This window comes from Paramacrobiotus metropolitanus, unplaced genomic scaffold (genome assembly GCF_019649055.1).
Source record: "Paramacrobiotus metropolitanus isolate TYO unplaced genomic scaffold, Prichtersi_v1.0 Parri_scaffold0000042, whole genome shotgun sequence".
Lineage (NCBI taxonomy): Eukaryota > Metazoa > Tardigrada > Eutardigrada > Parachela > Macrobiotidae > Paramacrobiotus > Paramacrobiotus metropolitanus.
The window spans coordinates 641,910-669,888 of record NW_026570262.1 but is presented as its reverse complement, the minus strand read 5'-3'; the positions used below and the strand labels follow the sequence as shown (position 1 = coordinate 669,888).

At 41.7% G+C, this 27,979-nt stretch overlaps 3 protein-coding genes across 7 annotated transcripts; 2 read left to right on the top strand and 1 right to left on the bottom strand.

The window, feature by feature from the left end:
* Positions 1–29: 29 nt before the first annotated feature.
* LOC129590841 (protein Aster-B-like) lies at positions 30–27,735 on the top strand. 2 transcript variants are annotated; one of them, XM_055486265.1, is made up of 14 exons: positions 30–1,695; positions 1,749–2,346; positions 2,818–2,902; positions 3,072–3,175; positions 3,538–3,714; positions 5,249–5,746; positions 6,285–6,422; positions 6,491–6,573; positions 6,707–6,867; positions 7,259–7,459; positions 7,592–7,694; positions 8,326–8,472; positions 8,555–8,678; positions 27,295–27,735. In XM_055486265.1, exons 1-14 carry the CDS (start codon positions 1,472–1,474, stop codon positions 27,385–27,387), a joined length of 2,736 nt encoding a protein of 911 aa, XP_055342240.1. In that variant the 5' UTR covers positions 30–1,471; the 3' UTR covers positions 27,388–27,735. The 2 variants fall into 2 exon arrangements, with proteins under 2 accessions (XP_055342240.1, XP_055342239.1); XM_055486264.1 differs by lacking the exon at positions 27,295–27,735 and adding an exon at positions 9,731–10,312 and having other exon boundaries at positions 44–1,695.
* Positions 10,556–15,788, bottom strand: LOC129590844 (uncharacterized). Its single transcript, XM_055486271.1, has 6 exons — positions 15,484–15,788; positions 15,116–15,344; positions 12,792–12,951; positions 12,363–12,435; positions 11,752–12,132; positions 10,556–11,116 (listed from the first exon to the last, which is right to left on the bottom strand). The coding sequence occupies exons 1-6, from the start codon at positions 15,605–15,607 to the stop codon at positions 10,947–10,949; spliced, it is 1,137 nt and encodes a 378-aa protein (XP_055342246.1). The 5' UTR covers positions 15,608–15,788; the 3' UTR covers positions 10,556–10,946.
* On the top strand, positions 17,837–26,859 carry LOC129590843 (uncharacterized). Of its 4 annotated transcripts, XM_055486267.1 has the most exons (8): positions 17,837–18,064; positions 19,132–19,257; positions 20,009–20,075; positions 20,453–21,263; positions 22,308–22,407; positions 23,165–23,893; positions 25,283–25,485; positions 26,238–26,859. In XM_055486267.1, the coding sequence occupies exons 4-8, from the start codon at positions 20,477–20,479 to the stop codon at positions 26,291–26,293; spliced, it is 1,875 nt and encodes a 624-aa protein (XP_055342242.1). In that variant the 5' UTR covers positions 17,837–18,064; positions 19,132–19,257; positions 20,009–20,075; positions 20,453–20,476; the 3' UTR covers positions 26,294–26,859. The 4 variants fall into 4 exon arrangements, with proteins under 4 accessions (XP_055342242.1, XP_055342241.1, XP_055342243.1 ...); XM_055486266.1 differs by lacking the exon at positions 19,132–19,257; XM_055486268.1 differs by lacking the exons at positions 19,132–19,257; positions 20,009–20,075.
* Positions 27,736–27,979: the final 244 nt, after the last annotated feature.

The window sequence follows — 27,979 nt, the reverse complement described above, 5'->3', positions numbered from 1 at the left end:
TTTATCAACTTCATAAATTTGTGAAATTTTTACTGGTACATTGTTAGCATCGTTTTAAAATTTTGTTTAATTTGAAGCATCTTTTTTGTCGGCGAATTTTAATAATTGTAAACGTTAGATGTGATCGTCTGGTTAAAATATTTTATCGTATTCAAGTTGTTTTAATCATTTTTTTTAATTTTGAAGGGAATTTGCTAGATAAAAGTTTTCTTTTCGCGCGAATTGTTGTGATTGGCGTTGCACTTATAATTAACTTGTAAAGCAGTGTAATCTGATGAGACTGTGGTTAGCGGGTGGGGGATGGCAATGTTGGCAGTAATCCGTATGTGGGCGTGAAAAAGCCCCGCGATCGTGGACGAAGGTGTGTCAGTTTACATTTCGGCGGCTGTTGCTGAAACCTGTCAAATGACGCTGTCTACATGCTTATTATCGGCTCATCGTTTCGCGCTTTCTTTTACGTATTTAACGGGTTTCCTTCCGGTGTTTATCACGTTATCAGCTAACGGTTGCTGTCGTTTTTCGGTTGGAAATAAAATTAATTATAAAGAATTATTTCACGCGCAAAATATTATTTTAAAAAAACAGGGAATTCGGAAAAAATCGTTTCAAGTGACCGGACTTCCGGTGGTGAGATATTGTTTTTTTATTCAGATTTGAAAAGCCCCTTTTTTACTTCCCGTGGCTTTTGACATGCTGCAAAAATCTTTGTTATCCTTGATTTTTTTCGATGCGTTATCGATTGCCAAAAACGCTTTTATTTGCAGAAAGAATATCAAAGATTTTGTTTAACATTTTATTTAGCATTTTATTTCTCGTTTTATTTAAGTTGTATATTTTAACAAGTTATTTTATTGTTTTTACTGGCAGAAAATATAGCAAACATTTTATTTTCCGGAATTTTTCCTAAACTTTTTGCTCTTGATTATTCGTCCCTTTTCTTTTCTGTGGATTTCTTTGCGGGTATTGCAGTATTACACTGTTTACTGGTGTTATGTTGATTACGCGGATATTTTCCTGGACGGCTTTATCAGGGCACAGGAAATTACACAAACTGGTAAACAGTTTAACAGCCTTTTAACCCGGATTGATTGCTTAATTTCTGCGCCGTCCCCGTTCCCTCACCTGATCGCGCAGCAGCCATACACCCGCGATAACCTTATCAGTCTCCAATTCAAATTCACCAAATCACTATTTACCACCGGCATGTACCGTGTGGCACACGTAGTCTATTCCCCTGTCTGCAAACTTTGATGTCATAGTCATATTTTCTCCACTTTTCATATTAAATTTCGAATCCACTCTGCTGCTTAGTTACCCCTTGTTTGAACACGGAAATGTGGTACTTGTATTTTCTCACATTATATTGATTGCTTGAATCCTGAGTGTCTTACTTCCCGCCCCCCATTGACGTGGGATATGATCCCGCGGGCTGTTGATTACGCGCGGGATCCCCGGTGTTAATTAACGCGCCATGGAGGAGATCAGTAAACGCATCAGTCAGCGTTTATCGTTGCAGTTGAAAACCCTGCCCCTACTGGTTGGCTTACAATCCCCGCCCTCCCCCCTGGCGGTGATTACCTACCCCCCGAAGATGGACACCACCGTGGAGGGGGTGCCCGCTGAGAAGGAGGCCCCGCTCGACCTCCCGGAGCCCCGGAAGTCCCCGCTGCTCTCGGCTTCCCCGCAGAACGCTCGGTAAAATCAGTAACCCCCTCCCATCCACATTTTTTCAAGTTTTTTCGGTGTAGGAGGGCCTCCAGTCCCGCGCTCCCGGATATCGCCCTCTCGGCGCCCGACCAGTACCACCTCCCGCCCGTTAGCGTCCCGGCCAGCCCCACGGCGCCGCCTCGCGTCCGCCACCGCGACACGGACCGCGCCAAATCCCCCAGCCCCTCCCCGGGCAACGACAAGGACTCCCCGGGGAAGATCGGAGATTTTGTGGCCTCCTACTCCACCGCCAGCCCCTCGGCGGTCAGTATCGCGTTCGAGAAGAAGGAGGAGGGCGCCTCGCAGTCCGGGAGCTTCGACAACAGTCAGGAGGTGCCCAGCGGCGCAAATAGCCGCGAGGGCAGTGTGGAGCGCCCCCTGACCCCCCTGATCAGTCCGCAGGGCGCCAGTGCCGAGGAGGTCAGTCTGGGCAGTGCGTCGTCCACCAAGAGTTCGGAGGAGGGGAAGGAGAAGTCGTCGGGTGGGAGTAATGGGACGGCGGGCGGTGGGGAGAAGAAGCAACAGCAGACGCCCAGTAGTTTGGTGGTGCGGCATAACTCCGATGCCAGTTCCATCGCTAGTTCGGCCGGGAAGAGCGGGAAGAGCTCCGATAAGAAGCGCCAGCAACGCTGGTACCAGGTACATTTTATGCATTTTTTTGTACACTTTTTTTAATTTTATCATTAATGTTGCACATTTTTCCATATTTTATTCGTACACATATTTTTTTACACATACCTATTACATTTTGTTCACATATCTATTACATTTTATATTTTTTTCGCGTTTTATGTGTATTTTACACATATTTTATACGTTTGGATATGTATATGTTGGTTTGATACTCCTATCGGCTGTCAGAAGTTTAGTAGCGGCATTGTAGAACAGTGGCACAAGGTTGTTCCTTCGGCTACCTAAGCTTGCGCCTCATCCGTGTACTACTTGTACGAGTAGTTTTTAAGATAATACGTAACTTTTTATTGTTATGCATAAAGGTACAGCAGGATCGTAAATTTTATATAGTTGGTTATGTTACACAGTTGGTTTGCATTCTTCATACGCTTATCCCGTGGTATAATTTTCTAATGCGTATTTTTTCTTCTGTGTTAGTCGCTGTATCCTACGTACAAACAACGCAGCGAAGAGTTCCGTCGGCTGTTCCCCAGCATTCCGGAAGGCGAACGCCTACTGATCGGTACACTGATAAAAAATAAATTTTTTCTGTTGATCATTGTCGGTGAAGAATTACCCGAATTCGTTTTCCTGACAATGACGGTGGGAAATGGGGAAAATTTAATTTTGAAATTAATTGGGTAATTCCCGCCGCACCTTTTTCTGATGAATTTTGTGATTTTTATTTGCAGATTATTCCTGTGCACTGCAGCGTGATATTCTGGTGCAGGGCCGCCTGTATGCATCGCAGAACCATATTTGCTTTTATGCCAAGATTATCGCTTGGGAAACGAACGTATGTGTATTTCCATTTTTTTTTATTTTCTTAATATGTGTGGAAAAATTTATAAATTGTAGTTATACAAAAAATCTATAAATGTCCTATATGAAATAAATTTATCTGGAGTTTTCTGTGTACAAAATAACCTATAAATGGTTTGAAAAGTTCTAAATTAATTGCGGTTTTTGTGAAGCATCTGCTTTATAACTAATCGTATTCAAATTTTCTGATTCAGGCAAATAAGCTGTGGTATATAAATTTCGTTACATTCTTTAAGAAAGAAAATGGTATAATTAAATAATAATATATAATTTGTAAATGGAATAAAATCGATTTAAAATTGCGGCTTTATTCTAGAGACGTATTAATGGTTACAGATTTGTACGTCGTGGAAGAATGTGCGTGCGCTAAACAAGGAGCGCACCGCCAAGATCATTCCGAACGCTATCAGCTACGCAACGGATCAGGAGCAGTATTATTTTACGTCTTTCGGACAGCGCGATAAAACCTTCACCAATCTGTACCGGATCTGGCAGGGCGCCGTGAAAAATCAGGTACGTATTAAATGGCGCTGTTAAGTTACATTATCTGGTCATGGGCAAGGTTACAGCATTTTTCACCGCCTCTTTGCTAAAAATTTAGCTGAAAGTTTTCCTGTTGGAAAACTTCCAGCTGATTTTAACTGTTTATAGTGTTACGATAAATTCTGATGGCAGTGCATCCGCTGCATAGTAGAAAATCAGTGCAAATTTGCCGCGCATGGAAACAGGTTCAAAAGTTTTAAATGTGTTTTTAATTGCAGCAATGAAGTTTTTCGTTCAGTGGATAAATTTTTTTATTCCAGAGAAAATTGACTGGCAGATCTGACACTTTTGTACTGCACAAGTCCGTATAACGGATAACATTGTAGAAAAGTGGCTGCAATTTTCATAAGTCCATCGTCTGTTCAAATGTGGCCCATTTGGCAATATATATGTACAATAGTAGAGGCACCGTATTGAAAGTAGTAGTGGGGTATAAGTTTTACTTTTTTTTCCTTGCTTTTTTCTGTTGTTCACTGCTAACCGGCCCAAGCATTAGCCTACAAAGATGACATAATTATTATAAAAAATGTAATTTATGTGTACAAAATTCCTTGTGTATCGTCTGCAGCCGATAAGCCCGCCGGAAATGTGGTCATTCATCCACACCAGTACGGCGACGATCTGGGCCTGACCAGCGCGATCAGGCCAAAATCCGCTGCATAATAAAAAATCAGATAAAACACAATTGGCGCGCATGAAACAGTTTAAAAATGTCGGAAAGTATCGTATATGTTTGCTACAAATTAAATTCATCGTTTTCTTTTGATTTTAAAAAAAGTGTGCCAGATCACGTACTTGGTACTGGGAGCGATTCGTAGTAGTGTGGTTGTAAACTAAACCGTTCCAGGCATTGTTGAATGCCGCGTGTAGACAGCATAACACAGGCACGAATTACGAGTAGTAATGTTGTGATACTTAACAGTTTTCAGGTTTTTTTACGCTTTATTGTCATTCACTGATAACAGACCCAGCGAGTGACCTAAAAATAGAACAGAAATGAATATAATTAAAAAAAATATAATTTTGTGTAAAAAGAGTTCTGTGCATTGTCTGCCCCTATGAGACCATGATGCCCATCGGAAATGTGGTCGTTCATCCATTATCCGTACGATGACAATCTGGAGAATCACAATAAAAAAATATAGAGAATCACAATTTTGCGCACATTTAAAGCAGGTTGCAAAGATCGAGAAAATTGTTGAATAGCTTAAGTATCGATTTTGTCTGATTTTTAACAGACGTGCCTGATTTCCTGTAGATTTGTACTGGAAGAGTTTGCAGAGCAACTAGCATCATAGAAAACTGGCTGTAAGCGAGGAAACGGGAAGCGCACCAGGCAAAAAAGCGCAGACGCAAATTAATTTGTAGTGATAAACTTGCCGTTTTTTTTACCGCTTGGGCGGCTTTCTTTTATCCACTAACCACTGATAACAGGCCCATCGATTAGCATAAAAAGAGAAGAGAAAATTAATTAGGAAATGTAAATGGGTGTGTAATGATGCAGCCGATGAGCCCGCCGGAAATGTGGTCGTTCATCCACTACCAGTACGGCGACGACCTGGGCCTGACCAGCGACGACGAGGACTACGTGCAGCCGGCCTACCTCCGCTCCCTGCCCGAGCTGATCTCGGCAGTCAACGGCGCCGCGGAGGCGGAAGCGCAGGCCGCCCAGCACCAGCAGGAAGGCGGGGGCGGGGAGTTCCCGCTGCCCAACGGGGCCGTCGACAAGAAGCTGGAGACGGAGATGATGGACGCCGGGCCGGTGTTCAGTGTGGGCCCGTGTGGCCCGCCGGAGCTGGTGCGCAACCGCAGCGGCAGTGTGGGGTCCGGATCCAGCCGCAGTTCGAGTAGTGGGGCGTCGGCGGAGGGCGAGGAGGCCCAGCAGCAGCCGGTGTTCATTCCCCCGGTGCCCAGTGGGGCGCAGGGATTTATCGATCATGAATTCCACGTCCCGTTTGATAAACTGTTCCTGGTGCTGTTTTCCGAATCCACCCTGCTGAAGGTAAATAGCGGAAGAGAGAATTAGCTGTAATATTCGCTGTTTTTAATAATTTTTTAAATTCTATCATTTTATTATTTAGTGCCATTTATTTATTTTTATTTGTTTTAGATGTTTTTACTTTTATCATTTTATTATCTGTTTATTCTATCATTTTATTATTTATTTTATTATTTCTACCTGCGCTGGCTTATTATAACGCGGACTAAAGTAGTATGAAGGGGCCGGTAGAATGTACATTTCTATCATCTTTGTCACATGTAAAATGCATTTCTATAGTTTTTCCACTTTCTCTAATACAGAATAATATTAAAAAAATACATCAATATAGTTTGTTAACGTGATTTTGACTATATTGAAAATTCTGCTTCTTTTCCAATGCTAAGACCACGGGGACCTCTATTGAACCGCTGCACTACGATTGCTGTCAACTATAGAACTTGTTGCCGCTTTACTGCTTAGGATGTCATTTACCTGGCATTAATTACCCTTGTGACTGTGAGAATCAAATGTTATGTTATCATGAATGTGCGTTTTTCAGGAAATGTTCCTGCGACGAAAGATTTTTGATACGAAATTCGGCCAGTGGGTGCTGGATCCCAGCAATGACTGCCAGGTGCGAGATGTGAAGTACTGCATCTCCGTCGGACCGAAGACCATTCGGACGGAAGAACGACAGGTAGATCATTCGAACGATCCTTCTGAGGTAATTGCGCGACATAACAAACATTTCGTTGAATTTGTTAGACGCTCCTCAAGGAATCAGTTCCGGGCCGGCTGCATCTGGTGGACTCGGTCGCCCAGAATCACGGCGCTCCGTACAGCGATAGGTAAATTGGCCGGTGATTTTTCTGGATTTTTCTACCTGATTATTCCTACATTGTTTTCTGGATTTATCTGCATTATTATTTTATTTTACGTGATTATTTTTACATTCTTCCTGCGAGTCTTGTGTATTTGTAGCTTTTCCGTCGTGACGCACTACATGGTGCATAAGCTGGACAGCAAGAACAGCCGTTTGCGTGTCGTAACCGAAATCGTCTTTCGCAAGGCCAACTGGGCGGTCAAGGCGCTGCTGGAGAAGGGCGTGATGGACCAGCTGCGCGACTATTTCTCTGATCTCAGTACGTAAGGCGATAACTGTCGTTATCTCAGGCGTTAACTGTCGCAGCAACATTTTTTTTAGCAGTTACGCATAGCATGTTGACAAATGTTGTAGTGTAGTGGCCGACTGAAAATCTCAGTCCGATGTGAGGATTTACACTAATTTACTGCGCAAACCACGATTTACGAATCTAATAAATATTTTTGCGATTTTTTAGAAATTTCGGATTTATGTTGCACCTTTAATTTTTATTGTAGAACGGATAACCGAAAACCGGTGTTTTAACTACATATTGTTAAGAAGCCGTGTTTGTAACCGTTTGTGGGTTTCTGTTACCGGTAGCCGATACGTTCACCGGGAATGTATTCTCGGCTTTTTTACCGTGTGGTTGATTTTGTTGCTGTTTACAGAAAGTCGTCTGGTGACGTACGAAGCTGAGCTGGCCACCGCCGGCCACGAGGAGATCCCCGGCTCGACTTCGGACGCCACGTTGCGGGTGGGTCGCTCCCGCACCGGTTCGCATCACGGGGAAGGCGAGGAGACGACGGCGGGCGGGGCAGCCAGCGCGGTGCCGGGCAGTCCCCATTCGCTGCTGCGACACCGCAGTCGCAGTAAGTGGGATGATTTATTACCATTATTACAACTAATAAAATAAATAAATCATAAAGAATAATAATAAAATAAAGGAATAAAGAATAAAATAATTGCCAAATGAATTCTGATGTGGGGTGGTGGTGCCGTAGCGAGTGTCCACCATGTTGCGGCCGATGGCCTGCCGGAGGGAACGGCCGGGACGTTCTTTGTCACGCAGTTGGAGTACGGCAAAGTCAAGAAGCTCGTCTACCTGTAAGTCACCGCCCATACCGTGTTCTCTATCGACATTCAGAATATTTCTGGAATAAAAAATTTATTTTCCACTGTATTAATGATTATTAACGTCGCCTTGGAGGCTTGGAGATCCCTCTCTTGTTGTGAGAAAAAGACATTGTAAAGTGATGATCGTAGTGCAGGGGCCGTAGTAACATCTGGGTGTGGGTAAGAAATATTTACGCCTGTGTGGAAATTTGCGACGTGCTAGTAGAGCGCTGTAACTGTAAGTTGTTTTATTTTTTTATCTACTGTATTTTACTTTGTAAATTGAGATTTCTTTAACGAAAGCTTGAGATTAGAAATAAGGATTTTTTTGCGGTAAGGAATTTCTGGGACATAATTTCTGGGACTGGGCGCCGTTTCTGCTTTCATGGAAAAATAATCTCACAGTTTTTCACATCACTAAAACTTTGTTTGGCGTGATGGCTAATAATGATACCGTATTTAAGCGTTAAACTCGTCCACTGATAGCTTACTAATAGTAATTTGATAACTTAACAAACACCGAATACTGGGAATATTGACTGATAAAATAGTGCGTCGTAGTACACTGACTTAGATAATTCAACGAATTCTTTTTTGACATATTTTTATTTTGTTTTTGCAGCATTATTGTCTTGTTGTTAATCAACGCCCTGCTGTACTGGCGCGTGTGGGAAGGCCAGGACAGCGCCCCGTCCGCGCCCCTGCCGCCGCCAGCCCCCGCGGCCTGCCCACCCGGTCCGATGCCGGGATTTGAGCGGATGACGCCGCGGTAAATTGGAATAAACCTGACGAAAAATACGAGCATTGTTGTGTTGATGCGGCGATTAATACAAGCGTGTTGTCGTGATTAGGGAGGGCGTGGGCGAGCAGGAGTGGATGGAATTACTGCGCGCCAGCATGACGGATACGGGGAACGCGCATTTGCTCAAGGATGTCAATGAGGGACTGGGCAGTGTTCTCAGTGGCTTACGCAAGGTGTGTTCAGTAATATTCCCTTTTGTTTAATAATAATACAGTATTAAATCCGGTTATGGTAGTGAAAGCTGATACTCGTAATATTTCACGCCTAAGTCAGTCTGATACTGTAATTAATTTCGTTCACGAAAAGCATTATGCCTTGATAGCCTAGTCGTGTCGAGAGAAAGTTTTCAGAAATTTTACTGGAATTAAAACCTGATATTATGAGTAATCAGTTAAAAATGATTAATTTAAATTCTTTATTTGATCTATAGTTCGGTTTAATACTTGATGAGCATTTTAAGTGAGCAGTTAAGCTTTGTGGATAGCGTAGGAGTACTGATGTTTAGCGGAATTAATTGTAAGTTTATAAAAAAATCACCAGGTTATTACTGGGAATGTCCTTTTTTTAAAAAATTGTCAAAGTAAAGGTGCCAGTTGATGTGTTTATTGTTACAACCAGACCGTATTGCTGAATCATATAACCTTAGCCATGATAGAGACATTTTGGAGGGCACGGTTATATCGCCATTGCACTACCATATTGCTTAATTTTACAGCGGGCACACAGACGATGTGATAAGTTGGCACACAGTGACTGTTAAATATTAATAACGATGTTATTATAATTAATAATTTTGCTAATTGCAGTTAATTTTTTGTTTGAAAATTAAAGCTGCTTGTGTTGTTATTAAATATAGCAGGAATACATCAACCTTCACTACGAGTCTGGCCCGGTAGCTGTGCACATAAAAGTTGGTAACTTCTGTGCTTGTTAATTAAATCTTGTTGGTTCGTAAATTCCGAATTACGAGGTACTAGTACAATTTTTAATTTATAAATTTTCAATAAATAAATTATTAGTATAATTTAAGAATTAAATTCCAGAGAAGTAAATTATTGGTACAGTTTCTGAATAAGGATTTCTAAATAGATAGATTTTAGTGTAATGTGTGAATAATATTCTGAATACATGATTGTACCTAAGTTTGATTTCTCAATAGTGTAATTTCAAATTAAACCCGGAGTTTTTCAAGAAATTGTTTACAGCATGAATCTGATGATTGTAGATTAGCACGGCGCTGGAGACGCTGCAGAGCAGCCTGATCAAAACCGGCACCGCATCTCAAATCGACAACGTGATACCTCCTTCCGGTGAATAATACATTACCCCATTTTCCCCTGTTATTCCTTTCTTTTTCGTGGGCTGTCTACGGTGCGCTTCGCTGGACCTCGCTAAGCTTCGTGTGATATATGGATTCATGGATAATTGCGCCGACACAAACACAGTTGTGGATCTGATTATTATTGGATTACGGAATTCCCGGTGTGGCTAAAATGCCGATTTTGCTGTTTATTTTTTGCATGTTTCTTCCGGTTTTCTAACCTGCAGCGCTGGTTGCGCAGCGTGGATTTTTTTTTCGTTCGGCTTGTGTGATGCAGCAATCGTGGGGGAAGCGGATGCGCAGGATTCTCGCTGATTTGTACAGGAATGCTGTGATGGAGGCGGGGATTACGGGAGCGTTTGTTTCAATATTGTGTTGCGTGTTTTACAATATTCGCGATTAATTTAATATCGCCGCGCTTTGTTCCTGGTTATGTTAATGTAAATGTGCGCGATTCAGAGAGTATTAAATCGTTGCGGTTTCGTATTAGGTTTGTGAATGTGATTGTAGGCCATATAATTTATTGTTCGGAATAATCATATTTGGTTTGGTACGACGTAAAACCACTAAGCCGACGAGATTGCGACTGAGAAAATACAATAATACTTAAATGCAAATTTGCAGTCTAGATACTATGTATATGGAATTTCTTGTCTGATTATTTTTTTACAATCTTTAATAAAACTTGCTGCGAAAACTCACACCAAAAATAGTACCACTAAAATCCACCAATGAAGCAATCTTTAATGCTCTAGTAATCACTCTAAACCAGTATCCAGTACAAAAATAATAAACTTTTACCACACCAGTGAGCAAAAAAAACGAATTAAAAAAGGCGCTCTCAAAAGACGCTGTAGATTACTGTTCAGAGATCATTAATTTTTAGGATTTAGGAAAGAACAAGGCACGCATAAAAAACTAATCGACATCCTCGATGACGTTTGCTCCACACCAACGAAAATTCATACAAAAAAAGGGAACCGAAATTCGAAAAATAAACAGGAATGCACAGACAATAGTCTTAATCAGTTGGAACCGTGTTTGATTGTACAGCGACCGCGCGAGAGAGACGAGATGATTAGTTCAGAGGAATAAATAAAGGGAAATGCAGGGTGCGCGTCTACTTGTTGACATTGTGCTCGATGACGGTCTTCTCCTCCTTCTTGTACGGCACATTCCCCCCGTCGCCGGTCGTCGCGGGCGCATTGGGATCCAGCGCGGGCGTCACCTTCTCGTAGGCGGCCATGGCGAGATGCGCGGTGTCCCCAGTCGCTGCGGCAGAGTATCCGCCTAAAGAAAACCATAGAAATTAAGTTGTGCGCATACTGGCGGAATGCCTGTACTGCGTGGCAGCTAGTAGTCAATTTAAGGCGGAAATCGATCGCTCGTTAAAAACCAAGCGCACATTAACGATTAGCTCGTTCAAGCCGGCTTACAAAGAAATTTTTAAAAACGAAAGCAATAAGTAAAAACAACTAGTCGAAAACTGTAACAAAAAACGAATGCATGCGAAATCTAAAAAAATAAAATAAATCCCGAAGTATGGACACAGGACTGATTTATGTCAAGTGACTGTAACCAGGACCAGGCCAAGGGAATTCAACAACAAGATCCGGCAGTTCATGAATTATTATAGAGGAATTCAGAAATAAATCAAAATGTTAAAAATTCATTAAGAAACCGCGACGAAAAAATCGACAAATGTTAAGGCATTATAAAAAATATTTAGGAAAATATTAGGGCATTAGTTCGAAGCTCGGAACCTATTTAGAAATTATTAAGGAATTATAAAGAAACTACTAGAAAATTAAAATTAATGAAGGGCAAGCAACAGATGGAAAAAAATGTAGAAAATCATCACGGTTAACTGCTTTGGAAAATTATTACAAAGTATTGTAAATTAATACGAAATTAATGTGACGTACCGACGACAGCAGCCGCCGACTGCACATTGTCCCCCACGACGGTGGCCGCGTGCGCCGCGCCCTCCTTGGCCTGCTCCAGGAAGCTGCGGTTGTCCTGCACGGCATCCTCGGCCTTATCCAGCTGCTGGTTGACCTTCGTGTTGCTGGCGTCGCTGGCCTGGAGTGTGTTATCGATGGCGGCCTGCGCAGCGTCCTTGCTCTTCTTATCGGCGGCGTCCTTGGTCTCCTCCGACTTTTGGCCGGCCTGCTGCGGGCCAAAGGCACCAATGAATTGCACGTCGTCGTCGGAGCCGTCACCGTTGCGCTGCACATTATGGGCGGCATGCTGGGCGTCGTGCTTCAACACCAGCACTTCCATCTTCGCCGGCGCCGGAACATAGTCTACGCATGCAAAACCGTACCATTACAATTCTGCGAAACGTGACAGTTTAGTGGATGATGAAAAATTATCAATAAAGGATCGCGTAACAATTTATGAATGACAGTAAATTTAAGAAGAATATCTTATCAAAATTTATTAATTATTAAAAATACATAACAGGATACCTGCTGGGAGTTACAGATATAGGTAATCAAAAAATAAGAAAATATTATAACAGAATTTGTCTTACCGTTGATGACAACAATGTAGCGCGTTTCGCCTAGCACTCCGATGACAACTTTAAAACTCTCACGACGCCGGCCCTAATTACAAACAATACAACTTAGTATTTATGTTTTTTATAATTATTACAAATTCAGTAACCGAAATTTATTTTGACATAAATTTTTAATACTTTCACTGTTTCATAAGGTAGATTCATACTTCGTGTATGCGCATACAAAATACAGAAACCTGTCAGGGAAAAATTTTCAATTATATGATTATTTACAAATGTGCCAAAAATCTGTTCTGTCGAAAACTTACAGAAACGTCACGATATCTGCTGTTACTAATTATGTTTATCTGCGTATCTGGTAACCTGCCACAAGGCGGTAACGTAGTCGGGACCAGGCGAAACTCGAATGTATTTCGCCACATGCACGAAGAATGAATCTACCTGAAGAATCGCGCCGACTGAAAACCCGATACCCTGGGACGTGGATGGGGTGGCGGCAGAAACAGTATCGCTGTCTGACGGCAATCCGGAGGCATTCGGGCGAAGCGGTGCCACTGCAGTAAAAGTCACACCCACGTCCTTGTATCGGGTCGGGATATCGCTAAAAAAAATTTACATATTCAGATTTATGGCTCAACTTACTTATTGACGCCTTGTAGCTACCGAAATAAAAATAATCACAAGCGCTGCAAATTACTTCATGGTTAAAACAAAAATTTTAAACATTAAAAAAACAACCAAACTTCCTACCCCTCTCTAGAGTTAAATGGTTATGTGATCAGAACAGCCGTAGCGTTTCCTTTAGCAATAGCTGAACGAAAACGCTGCTTGAGAAAAGCAGTAGAATGCGCTTCGCCAATCAAGTTATTTAAATTTAATTATTTATTTAAATTCAGGTGTCCATTTTTTTTAAATTTTATCTTATGTAATTAGAAAGGATATTTAATTCGCTCAAGTTGATGTCAATATATGACGCTGTCATGTGCTTAAATGCAGGAAAATAAAGTTAGCAGATTATACTACTGAAAACTAAAACAGAAAATACTATAAACAGGCTATTTATTCATACAACAGCAGACCTAAGACCACTCCTTAAATTAATATTTTGATTCAATACCAACGGCACAGTCTCCTTAAAAAATTTTTGAAAATTTTTTTTTGAAATTTTTTTGTCTTGCCCAGCGTATTTTCGCAAAAAATTAAATGCTGCATCTTCAACGTCCGCGCATACTACTCTGTACACGAATTAACATAGCAGCACAAATATCAACTAAATTTTCTAATGCTATTACAACCAAGCCGGCCATGGAGTGCACTATTAACTGAGTCGATAAATCTTCCTTTTCTTGACATGCACATTAGAATTTAAAATGTATGGACACTCGCCGCGCATGCTTCACCTGGACGAGCCGTGTAAATACTACAGGCGTCTCAACACTTTATACCACACCCTTTACAGAAAGATGCAAAAATATTTATGCTTTCTTTTTCTATTTAAAAAATACTATCTACAATTTTCATATAAATATTTTTTCTGTTTATTATAGTACTATGACTGATATCATTAATTTTACGGTTTGTAAATATGTACTAACCGTTCCAGTGGATCGACCACATTATTATATGTTGAGAACTGCATTTAGCCTATGTTATTGTGAATAACCCAATAAAAACTTTTACCAGACAAAAAGTATGGACTTGGATATAAACGCATTTTAACGATGGCCTGACCCATGCAAGGGAAAGCCACTTACTACCGGGTGGCTGAACAAAATGGCCGTCTGATTTTTCACGGTGTACTGAGTCAATCTAATGTCTGATTGGCAGCGTATTGATTTTATTCGAAAGAGCAATCTTTACTACATACAAAAGTTAAGTTACACTAGCCCTATATAAAGATCTAATTTAACAGTAAATTATTTTGAAAAATTAGGTGGAGTTTGGGGATGTCCCGGAAACCAAATTTCAAATTTCCCTATTTCTAAATTAAAAATTGCTGTTACTCAGCTAAGTAGATGGCAGTATTTTGCATTACAGTTTTTGGTAGGGCAGTTGTTTCCTGTTTTATTGCTGCTAAGAGTTGTGGTTTTCCGGTGATTGCGTTCGGCCAGGAGACGAGTCAGTTTAGGCCATGCAAATGAAATTCTAGTGAAACGGAAGTAGAGTTTCAAAATCAATTCCTTTCTAATGCAAGAAGTATTGATCTGCACCAAACTAGTTTCTACTACAGCAAGGCCTTAGCTACATATTTCAGTTAAGCCGACATTAATTTCCTATTTCACTCTACCAGGCAGCAAAAAAATTGTAGCAAAAATGCCTAAAATATCAGGTTATAAAAGTGAAATTTTTTCGAAAAGTGACGAAATGCGCTAAATGTACAGCGCACCAGGCGCAAGCATCAAGTAATTAAAATTTTGGTAGTAAGTAAAATTCTCTGTCGAACGACTGTCAACACGATACGGTGCGACAAATCGTTCGCGAGAAATAAACGTAAAACGGAGACGGCCATTTTCTTCAGCCGCCCGATAAATACTGTATATTATTACTTAACGCTAACGATATATCATACTAAAAACAAAAAAAAAAACACCGCACAAAATTCTTTCAATACTTAATTTGAAAAGTGATTATAAAAATATCAACAATAAAACAATACTTGAAAAATAAAAAATTCACAACAAAAATATGAAAAAAATACAACAATATAAAACAACCCAATACCACACAATCATGAAAAATAATAAAACGAGTACACTCCCACTTACCCTAAATTAAACATCTGCTCGCTGCCGGCTGAGGCTGCCATGCGCACCTCCACCACCGTGCCTAAGACTCGTCGGCGAACCAGGCTGTCAGCTGCGATGAACCATTCCAAAGCTGACCAGCAGTTGATCACGCCTGCCTTCAAACTTTCCAGCAGGTTTTTGGCAGTCAGCTGCTTCTCTGCTCCGAGCAGTTCTTCGAGTTTGGAGAAGGTGATAATTGCAACACTTTCTAAAAAAAATAAAAAAATTCCCCAGATTAGCTGATTAGGACATCCTTTCAGCGACAAAAAAATAGTGTTCCACTGTTCCTCGCTGGGCAAACACTGCTGCTTCGGTATTCGGGCTCCCAGTTAAGGTAATCCTCTTACCAATTTTTAAAAGAATGTCATACTGCCGAAAAACAGATACTGTTTCTTCTTCCACTCTCTTCGCTTTCTTCGGCGATCCTGGCTCTCCCGACGATGATCGCCGTTTGCCCGGAACGTGCTCCATGATCCCGCGCACTGATTTGTGAGTCAGACAGATTCAATGATAACGTGGCTCGATACAGAGGACAAATAGATAAGCGCGAAATCTGTGGAAAATGATTTATCCAGGGATATCCAGGAAATCGTGAAAACCCAAACAAACACTTCTCAGACTGCCTGAGACATGAACGATACGGCACGACTCGTGCCGCACGAGACGGGCCTGAGACGGCGAGCGCTGAGGCGGTGAGTCTAGTCTGCAAAATGCTGAGCCTGACGGCCAACTCTGCAATCGATGCGGAATAGCATATGCTCTGCGCACTGGGCGGTCCACTTGGAGCGAGGCGGAATGCGGCTGGTTGCCAGGCCAGAGGGCGCTCTAAGCGGAAAATTGGGAAACTGCACCCGCTGAGCGGTAAGCCATGCGATAAGCCATGGTTGACGTACATACCTCAACCAGACAAAATTTTTCTTAAAAAGGGTGTAAGGCGCCATCCATAAATTACGTCACGCAAGTAGTGGGAGGGGGGAGGTCCTGAAAGCGTTACTGTTTGTTTCAAGGGGGAGGGGGGCTTCTAAAATTTGTTACGATTATGACGTCAACATGCTATATCGATGGAGGGGTTCTAATTTTGTTACGTAGCGCTCAGGGGAGGGGATCTCGGTTTGTTAGCATTAGTGACACAGGGGGAGGGGGTATCAAAATGTTCAATTTTTTGCGTGACGTAATTTATGGATGGCGCCTAATAAGTAATAAGTTCTAATAACATAGTAAAAATTTCACAAATGTACCAAGTTGATAAACTGGGCTTGTCGAGGAATTAAGGGCGTAAAGATACATGCAGTGCACATATTATACGCAAAGCGCTATAATTATTGGCATCAGATTGATGGCCACTACACTACAGTTTTCGCAATAATAATTATTTCATGCAATACCAATTAATAGTTCCAATATTATTTCAAGTATGTATATTACGAGTAAAACAACAAAAAAGACATATTAATTATGGATAAATAGACATCTGACGTGCACCAGTCATGCCTAATTCAGGTAACGTGTAAAAAATGTGGCTAGCTAGAGGCGCGCCGTGGTATGTACAGTAGACTGCCGGCGGTAGTCTGCCGCAACCCACAAATGTGCATTTTTCGCTGTCTTCATGCGCCCATAATTTCTCGACAAGTATGTGGTGACGGTGACGTAAAGGTGACTGTTCGATTGGCCCGACTTGAAATCCCTTGTAGAGTTCTTTAGTTGTGCCGTAATAAAACAAACAATAACGATGCGAAAAAAATTTATCAATTATAACTGAAGAAGCAGCACTGCTCAGTGTTCTTAAAGCTGGCAACTTGTGGGCTTACAGCATGTGGCATTTTTCGAAGGAACAAGATTTGAACATGGTTGCTGTAAACTAGCGGTGGTTGTGAACCACATTATTTGCCCTGAGCGCGCGTGCAATACCGCTGGAAATTAGTGGAATTGAAATACTCGTAGTTTACGTGCCGAACGACAGACAAACTTTTACCCATGGTCCATGGACATCACGCTGCACTCGTATCGACAAATAACGCATCTGCTGTGCGTGTCCAAAGATAAGGGCCGAATGGGAGGGCTGCGATTTTTTTTAACAATGCAAACTGATTCAGAAATTGGCAACGTGACCCAGGAACGTATACGGGAGGGCTTTTCCGTTGTTGCACGCCTCTTGCAGCGTTAATCCTATTAATTTTAACGCCTGGGCGTTAAATCCGATTATTATTAAACTTTTTTTTTATTACGGTACTTCCACTAGCATTTCTTTCCGCCTTGCTGATGTAAATTTATTTTACTTAATTATTTTATTGCACTTTGTACTTTTTATCTCTTATACGGTCAAATTTCCGGCCAGTTTGTTGTCGTTGCTTGTTTTGGTAGGGCGCTGGCGGTGTGATTCAAACGGAACTTCCGTTACGGAAGAAGCGAATTTACTGGACTTGCCATGCCACCGTGAGCGGTTGTCCGCTGCCCTAACAGTGAGCAGGAGCTTGGGCGATTGACTGTAACGGTTACACTGGGCGGGTGCCGTCTAGTCGTAGTAAGCCGTTAGTGGTCCAGTGTGAGCTGCTGCCACCTGGGACAGCAGCAAGCTGGCGACCAGTTTATGCGAAGATACTGCGTGGCTGCGTGCGTGCTAGTACTACCGTACTAGCAGTCTAGCACGTGCGTATCAAGGGGAGGGAGAAGCACGCAGAAACAGAGTTGTTGCAAGCCCGATAAACTCCCTCTAAAGGATCTTGTCGACGGCTGCGCCTTGAGGTTGAAATAGGGAAATTAAGTTTCTGTCACTACTGTTATATGCAGCGAAGGGCTTTTTTTACTTTTTAATGGAAATGCTTTGTGAGCGGTATTTATACCGTATAATTGTTTACATAATTATATGTTCTCGCTGTCGTATTTTGTCTTTTTACAACGGGCAAAAGCACCAGCTACTGTATCGCAACGGTGAGTTGTTAGGGGAAGCTTTTAGGTTAAGAATCGTTCTTGGGTTCGAACATTTTTGCCATGCTACGCTGAATCTGGGAAATTTTCGGATTTGAAGAAATTCCGCCCGTCAGCCGTTTCTTACTACTTGCTTTCTCCATAAATTCAGGTGGTGACGTTGGTTTCGAAAGACATAACTACTAGAATCAAAATGTGTACTCGTACTGCTCCGTCGCACGAAGACAATAAATTCACCATTATCATACAATCACAAAAAGGGTGCTTGGTAAGTCAACTTATTTATGTATATCGTATACAATAACGGATAACCATAAGTACTGTAAATCAGTAAATGCAACAATTTGTTTATTGGCAGACCGGAGCGCTACCCTTTATTTTCAAAACTGTCGGTTATCACGGCGTCTTTCCATTTCGGCGTAAAAGATTTCGGTTATCATAAAAAGCGTAGCCGTTTCGACGTTCGGTTGGTTATGGACAGTATTGTACAATACTGTCTAAATGTACTTCCTATTATGATGTAATACGTTGAAAACTTAAAACTAAGCCTTATCGCAAAAGAGGCGATACGGTAATGCCTAAGATAGGAAAATGAAGGCCAGATAATAGTGATATAATTATAAACATTTACCACGCTGAATATTTTGAAATCTTTCAACGAAATTGCTACGCGCGAGAGCCTCCCGCGCTGCGCGCGAGAGTACTGTATCTCGCGCTATGTATTGACTACGCGCGAGAGTTTTTCCCCGCACAAAAAAAAACTAACAAAAAACAGTTTGAATCAGCGTGTTTATCACGACATGGCAACCAATAATTACGGAAGGTCACCTTTTAGTGCACGAAATGCAAAATCTGACCGTATCGGCATTTTACATTTTCTGATAATTCAAGTATTCTCAACTCTCAGCCGTTATGGCGTCAGAACTTAAAGTGGGAAATCGTTATGAATCCTTCGCGGAGGTTTTGAGAGCGGTGGAGCAATGGAGCCAGCGAACACACCAAGTCTTTATAAATCCCGGCGGCAATGCGAAAACGTCAAAGACGCATCCGTTACTTTTGAATATTCGCAGGTGACAGAGCGACTTGATCAGCCAACCCGGTGTTTTGTGTGCAACTGCTACATCAACTGCTCGTTCGGACTGCTTTGTTGGCATATAATCCACGTGCGCCGAGAAGAAGATCTGAATCTGTTTTCGGTATCTGACATGTTGCCACGATGTATCCTACATCGGTGTACTTTAAAAGATATCAAAATATCATCATACATCATGTATAATGTGTCTTTTTAATCTTATTGTACCATGACCGTGAAAACAAGTACAGTACGCGATAAAAGTCTGAAAGTTAGAACTTATGGCTAAACTAAATAGTATAAACCTTGGTACACAAACATCTTTTTCTAACACTGGAGAGCGGGACGGGCTTATTTCCCAAGAAATAAACCTGTAGTTATAAAACTAAAACCATTATATTAGAATGATGCTTTACTCACAAGCAGTGTTAAATATAAATATACAATTTCATAAGAAAAACTTGACAATAAAAAATAGCTTTGGAAAAGGTCACTTATTAAGCATCAGCCGACAGAGGCGGCCTAATCATAGAGAAAATTTGATCTAAATTCGCTCCGTCGTCGCTCTCCCCATGATCGATGCCGCATTTCCTCGATGCTTTACAAGTGAATAGACTCATGTAATGGCGTATAGGAAAAATATATATAGATATGATTCTAGATCTCTTATATGATATATCTGTATCTTAGTTTAGCCACTTGTGCAGCTTGTGGTTATACTGTAGATATACTAGCAAAAAAACGATCCGAATTCCAAAATAACCGTATATCGCGTAAATGAGTCGGCAATTTACAAGAAAGCGTCCCCCGCAAAAATTGTTGCCTTAAAATATAGAAGTATGTATTAGTACTGTACTGACTATTATTATTTTCAGGAAACACGTATGAGTGAGATGAATATCTTGGTATACGGCGAAATTTAAATACTTACAATTGTTAGAGGTACGTAAAAGCACATCAAACTATTGTGCATACAATACCATCAATGTGAAATAGGCGATCGAGTACGTAGTTGCGTGATCGTTCTGCCCGCAACTGCAGAGCTAGGTTGCAGCATGACCAAAAGATCGCCAATCTCCCAAATCGATGTCCGTAGCAGCCGAAATCCGAAAAATGTTATTATACTCGTAGATTGCATTCGTATTGTTCTTGATATACGCTCTTGCAAGTTGCAAGTCTGAATGTCTAAGCATGTGGAAAAGAGTTTCCACAATTCCACTGGAGTAGAAAACTGGTTCCTTGTTGACCCTAAACATTTTGTCTTTCACCTAATAACTTGTGAATTCTCATTATCGCGTGAATGTCTTTTTTTCATGTAGGCCCCTCTGGATGAACTGGAAGCAATGTCGCGGTATCATCCTTTATTAACGGATTCCAGTCAAATCAGCTATCGTAACACTGTCGCTGTCCGCAACCTCGACGACACTTGGTGGCTGGGATACATTCAGAATATAGAAGGCAACCGCGCCTTCGTCCATTTTGACTGTAAGACGGTCGAAGCTCGCTGGATGCCCATGAAAGACGTCTGGCCTCTGCCATCCTACTGGGACACCGTGGTTTCCAGTGAAGGTTACATTAACATTCCCATATTTGCGGCACTGCGTGATAACGATAAAGGACCGCTTCGCTTCCGACCAGCCGTTATGATAAACCGACTCTTGGCGTGTAATGTGGAGTGCGAAATGTTTTGCATCAGAACCGACGGTTGTAGTTCTCGTTTCGAGGTGGTCCACAAAGACCAAGTGGCCACTGAGCTTCCGCCCAGTCCACCCCGTCAAGGCTGGGGTCTGTTGTATACCAAGCACTTCGTCCCGTTCGGCCAAGCGATAGCCGTTCTTAGCGACCCGTCCGATAAGTTTCGCATCATCAAGCATGTTCGCGACGCCATTGAAGCTAGGATGGAATTAACTCGTACATATATTAGAAACTGCTGCCGATTTCATCTACGCATCGAATCTGAACGTTGCATGTTTATCGTTATCAGTCGCGACAACGGCGCGGAATCGACGTACTGGTCTGAAACCCTGCTAAAAATTCTGGAAACTCATCTAGCCGGTCGGAATAATTTACCGCCCATCCATAAGCCAGCACTAGTACTTCAAGCGAGTGCAAACATATCTTACGAAGCCGGTTAGTAGCCTGCCGTTAACGATGTTATCTTTCAGGCGGTGTCTCCGTAGTGCAAAATGAGGCATAAGTACTTAAATTTATACGGGTTATACGGATTAGGTTGCATGAGGCTCTGTTTGAAAATTCATATACGGTACTTCGATTTTAACCGTCTTTAGCTACTTTAAGTATAAGTTTTCATATTTGCTCACCAGGTTTGAAAATTTCGTGACAAAATAAAGTTTGTGTAAACGATTACCTTTCATAGTAAAAACTTCACTTGCAAGTTGAAGAACAAAGCCAATAAATTTCCATAAAAAAATAAAAAGGAATAACAGGAACTGGACCGGGTGCGCTCCAGATTAATTGGTCTTCCACGTATAGACATTTTAACAATTTGTAATTTTCCAATAGTTTCGACTTGTTTTGATAATTACGGAACAGTGAAAAGCAAATCAAAAGGCTAGTCGCGCGATCAGCAGCTATTCGTATAGCCCGCCACATGGGTTGGTGCGGGACTGCCCTTGAACAAAATATCTGGACAGACTGGACTTATGAAAACCTACAAATAAAGTGAGCAAAATATGAAAAAAATCGAATTACTGTAGTACTTCGCTTTGTCACGTATTTCGGTCACTTTGAGTGTATGGTTTCAGATTCGGTCACCGGGCAGTGGTACGACCGCACATGTGGCGCACCACATAAGTAGCTGCTGATCGCACAACTTGTTTTCAGCTGATTTTTTTTAAAGCTGCAGTATCAAGAAAAATCGGCCAACACTAATTTTAAATTTATTTGTTGAAATTGGTAGAAGTAAAAGACCAGGTTTTTGCGTCTCACCCGGTTTAAGTTTGTTTTGTTTGCTGTGTTTTTTTTTCTGAAAATTTGTATGTTTGCGCTTCAGGTTTATTAAGAGAAGTCGTTTTTGAGAAAACTAATGATCTCTCATCATCTCTGTGAACTTCGATATGTCAGAAAGTTTGACTACCTGGTGACCGAAGTATGAAACCATACACTCAAAGTGACTGAAATATGAGAAAAGCGAAATCCTTACTCTTTTTTTAGAAGGCGGAGTTGATGCATTGATGCCGAATCATTTGACGCCTTCGTTGGTGAGTGACATCTTGTCCCATTTGGATCTGCACTCGCAAATGAAAGCAAAACGGTACGGAGGATCTTAAAAATCGCGTATATCTTTCGAAAAGGAATAACGAGACTGCCTTTCAAAGGATCATGATCGGTCTTCCGGAAGTAGCAGTTTGTAGCTTGAGCCTTGAGGCACCAATCACGATTTAACCGGCTGCGCTGAGGGCACGTCGAAAACTGTAAATAAACTGCAGAGGACGTCCCGCTACATACCAAAATTCCCGCTTCTAGTCTCTATCAAAATAAATGCTTATTTATACGATGTCCAGGAAAGAAAGCAGCCAATATCGTCTTATTCTCATGCACTGCAAATATCGCGTGGCTGAACTGAATGGCGGTCTAGTTAACCAAAGTACGCTTGGTCAGTGCTTGATTGGCCTATTAGTTACATTCGAATGACCTATGCTAACAACTATCAAAGTCCAGTTGAAACAAAACTAGCACACAAAGATTTTATTTTGTATTTAAATGCTTTGAAAGAATGGGAGGGGTCGGAGGTTTGCCTGCAGACTGACGTCATTCTTAAATAAAAAAACAGAAAAACTTTGAATGTATAGTTAATATGGGAAGGAAAGCCACGAGGTTCTGCTTTCTGCAATCTAGGTCAAACTAAATTTCGACGTGAATCTAACTGGCGCCATTGCTGATGAGAACGTCTCGGTATCTGATGAATGTTATATTGGAATATAAGCGGTTATTATCTACTGAGTTGTTGTTGCTTTTTCTGAGATTTTTTATGGTAGTAACGGAGGGTGTCTGTATGTGTGCCTTGATAGGGTGTGTGCCTTATGGGAATTGCTGCTTAGCAATTCTAGGATGAAGGAGCATGTCAGCATCTCTTTCGAAAGCTGCTGGAACCTCAAAATGGACACCGATAACTGCTTCAAAGCGGCCTCTCTCCTCAGCCGCTCAATCAGCTCAACGACCATCAGTCTCACTTTGTTGAGAGTCTTCCCGCCAATCTACATTCACTCTGAATTTATAGGCGCGATGTTCGATGCCATTAAAATTAAGCTGCCTTTGCTGGTACTCAAAGACCATAATGAGGTCGCACCAGAATGTTTTGGACAAAAACGATCGTATTTAAAGCATGGGGCAGCGTGGAATATGACGCTGTATAAGCATACATGCGACTCCGTCGTACTACGCAACTGGACAGTATCCGATCTGTTCGGTCGACACATGTTCAAAGTCTTTGTGATCCAGAGCACGCTACCTGACGGCGTTTACCTGCCAGAGCATGAGCAGAAGTGGATGGTACCCTACAAGTGGCAGCCCGAACATATGACCAGCATAGACAAACTGCAAATTACCATTCCGAAGCTCCTTCTTCCCTGTAGCGAAGGCAAGTTGCGCATGACCAGTCGCGTGATGTGCGCTCTGAATGACAACTTTCCGCTGGTCACGGAGGAGATGCTAATAAAGGTCACGGCTGTTCATGCGCGGTGGCTGCGGACTCTGGTCTATCCCGAGGACTGGCGGACCATTCGCCACTACCTAATGCTGTAAGTAATAAGAGTTTAGAAGTATAAACTCTGTTCGCTGGTGGAAAGATTCATGCAAGTAAAATTGGGGTGCATCAGTACCCAGTGCATCTCTTTCACAAACATCTCCGTAAAAAGGCGAAAACACCAGTGAAGCACTGGTTTCGAATTATTCTTTACGTGGCTTTTCTCGGGCTGTTGCAAGACGAGTTGTTAACTGACTTGATAGTACCGCAGATGCGAAATATTCAAATACTTACCGGAGCTGCGGCTCCTCCGGCAGCTGCGGTAGTTGCCAGGGCTCTCAGTGTATGTAGGAAAACTTCTTTGATACTTCCGACTTATCAAAAAAGTACTCAGTCTTTCTTATTTGTTTGTTTTTAAAGTTCATTTTTTACTATGAAAGCATTGCCGTTTTACGGATCGGAACGAATGAAACAGTGACTAGATTATGCGGCACTCCTACAACTAGGAGTGCCAGATTTCGTCGGCGGCCCGTGACCTTCAAGTACCTTAAAATTAATAGGTTTCCTTAGTTTTTGTCTTTTTTTTTGTTTTTTCTTTCCTTAATCAGTTTTCATAATTTTGTCGGTAATTTTTAGTTCATGATTTTTCTTAATTATGTTCTTAGTTTTTGGGGGTTTTCTTAGGTTCCTTTAACTTCTTAGGTTTTTTTGGTACCTCATATCTGTTCATTATCCCGGTGACGAAATGCCGAGAATCGCAGCCTTTTCGTAACAAAACGGGTGTCCATGAATATTGCTGCAAAATTGCACACGCATAATGCGTGTGCAATGCGTGAAATTTAATAAATGCGTGACGCATTTATTAAATTTGTCAGAGCTTTATGATTTTTAAATGATGGGGTCTCGCATGGCGTTAAACTAAGCACTTTACTGCCTACACATGTTATTATGACATTGTGTGGATCTGCTTGAAAGTTGCATGCGTACAGGTATTACTGATCGTTGTAAACTTGCTACCAGAAAGACCATACTCGAACCGAACGCATGCCAGCGTACTCTACCCAGTAGTAAGTATTTATTGCTTGTGTGCTTTGGCCTTTGAGTCTACTGTCTATCCATTTAATATCACAGCAATAGTACAGTATCTGTATGGAGTTGCTGCTGAATGTTAGTTTATGTACCAGGGTTTTGCAAAGGCTTTTCTTGTTAAATAATTTCTGTATTACGAAGCAGCTAATCATTATCACCAACAATTTCCGCGTCATACGTAACTATGCAAATTACGACTTATAAGCAACTAGACTTGTAGTGTAGGCTATTCAGATTGGCGGAACGATACAGTCACAAGTTTCCTATAAAAGCGAAAGATTTGTACTAAATGCACAGCCTCGGCCGACTACAGAAATAGGCGGCCTAATCACACTGAACATTTCGTCTAAGTTAGCCGATACTGGTGCTGTTCCCATGACGGAGGCCGCGTTTCCGCGTTGGATTTCTATGCTGATGCGTTGGCGCAGATACTCCGTCGCCCGTACCTCGCCTGTTTCCAGTTGTATCATCTTCCCGACTTCGGTGACCAAACGAGAGGCGTCCGGTCCGACTGGTCCGAGTGTTTCGACGCCTACTGCACGGAACAAGTAATCTCGGGTGAGTTCCCGACACTTCACCACTTTATCCTGCTCTGCCCGCGCCGCGGCTGCCCCCGCTTGCTTCGATGTTGCCGCGATGTGCGACAAAGCTAAATAAATTGTTAAATAGGAAAGATAAATCGCCTACTCATATGTGAGAAACAGTATGCGCCGAGAGAACTTCTCTCAGCGCACTACAGTTTCTCACATATGAGTAGGCGAGATCTTGCGGCAGCTGTGAGCTGTGTCAATGGGCTTTGCTTTCGGCAGGGAGACGACAGAACAAGGAAAAAGCAGCAGCGGTGACCTTTGGGCGTCACATTAATATATTGCCCTGTGTCTTATCGCAAGAGAAGTTCTCCCACAAGGGCTTATTCCATGGTTTACATTTGTGAGAGAATGAGCGCTTGCTTTCATACTGTCTGTAGGCACTGCAGAAAGCATTCGGTACTACGTACTATGCATTCGGTACTATTCTATTAATATTTTATATGGTTAGCATTAAATATCTCAGTATGAAATGCTTTATGCGTCTGTTCAATCGTACAGCAGTAAGAAGTGCGGTGTATCTCACGTTAATAGACCCTTAATTCGTTAAAAAAAAGCCAGTTCACTAGAAGCACGTAAAGGTTTGTGTAAAATTGCGTGAAATGACAATCTTGTAGCAATACTAATGAAATGAAATGCGATCCTGTTCTGTGGGAATCCCAGCTGAGCAAATGCACTGTGATTCGTTTGCAAGCGCGTTATTTTGTATATTCCGTTGTACAGGTTCAGCGGGTTTCACTCGGATGGAAGTCCAAAAGAGTGGGACGAGGTTGATCTGAGGGTTGTGGATGTATCCACATGGAGCAAACTAGCCATATACGGGATAAACGAGATGTTCCGAGTGTAATTAAACATGCACAGAGTAGCAACATTATCGATCTTGTTTGGAATGATTTTTCCCGGCATCGCTACCAGTATAGCACCAGCAGCAGCAGATCCCGGGTAACAAGAAACGGAAACCTTGAGGGGAGTTTTCTGCGCGTATCGCTGCCAAGTGCCAATGGTTCATTTTCGGTCTACAGTATTTAAAGGCAACACTGATTGGACAATTGATGTCTTTCTTTCTGGGTTCTGAGCTGTGGAAACATCCTGTGTGCCTGTTTAACGGTTCCTTACTTAATGCTTCTTATTTTCCTACGGATCACTTAGCTTTTGACAACGTTTAAATGTCTCAAATGAATTTATTATGAAGTAGTGTCACCGCGCTTGCGAATTTTCATTTTGGTGGCTATTGCGTGTTAAACTTCTCTGTTTCGATATCGATACGCAGTACGTACTCGTAACAACTAACAATATCTGATACAATATCTGATATGTAACAATATCTGTAGATCATGAGTGCAGACATGATCAGACGTCTCCAGTAAACAAACGGAAACTTCCTTGAAAACAAGGAAGCCCCGATGCGATTTTTGGAATTAACAGGTTTGACTAAGCAGTACCTGTATAAGTGAAAAATACTACTACGATCGTTTCGGCAAAATTACTGTAATCATAAATTGTACTATCGACTATTATTATCCTTTAAAGTTAGTACACCTACGTACAGTACCACAAGCGCAAAATTATGGATGAATCCATACTTCTATAAGTAAGTACTGTAATTAATCGGCAGCGTACTCCAGTTGTTTGTCGCGCTAACAGTCAGAGTCAAAATATTAAATTCTAAATAAATAAATTATTAAGCTGATTTCTAGATAATACGAGTACAGTGAATAACTTCAAAAGCAAACTCGGATTTTTCCAAAAAATGCTAACTGCGTGAATCTGGTACTTGTAGATCAGTACGGCGCTGGAGACGCTGCAGATCAGCCTGATCAAAACCGGCGCCGCATCTCAAACCGACAACGTGATACCGTCACCCGGTGAATAATACACTACCTCATTTTTACCTGTTAATTCCTTCGTTTTCGTGGATGGTCTATGCTGAACTTTGCTAAGATTCGTGTGATACATGGATCCATGGTTAACTGCAACACACACAGTTGTGGATTTAAAAATTACTGGATCACGGAATTCCCGGTGTGGCTTGCGACGGGTGTGGCCAAACCGCCATTTTTGTTGTTTATCTTTCTACATGTTTCTTTCGGTTTTCTAATCTGCAGCGCTGGCTGCGAAGCTTTGGTTTTTTTTCGTTCGGCTTGTGTGATGCTGGATTGTCCGGGAAGCGGATGCACGGGATTGTCGCTGATTTGTACAGGAATGCTGTGATGGAAGCGGGGATTAACGGGAGCGTTTTGTTTCAATATTGTGTTGCTTGTTTTACAATATTCGTGATTAATTTAATATCACCGCGCGCTTTGTTCCTGGTTCGGTTGGTTGGTTGGTTGTGTAAATGTTGGCGGTTCAAAAAGTATTAAATCGTTGCGGTTTATTATCGGATTACGAAGGTGATTGTAAATAACCCATATAAAATAAGTTTATTGTTCAGATTATTATTCTTCATCTTGATAAATACCAGTTCA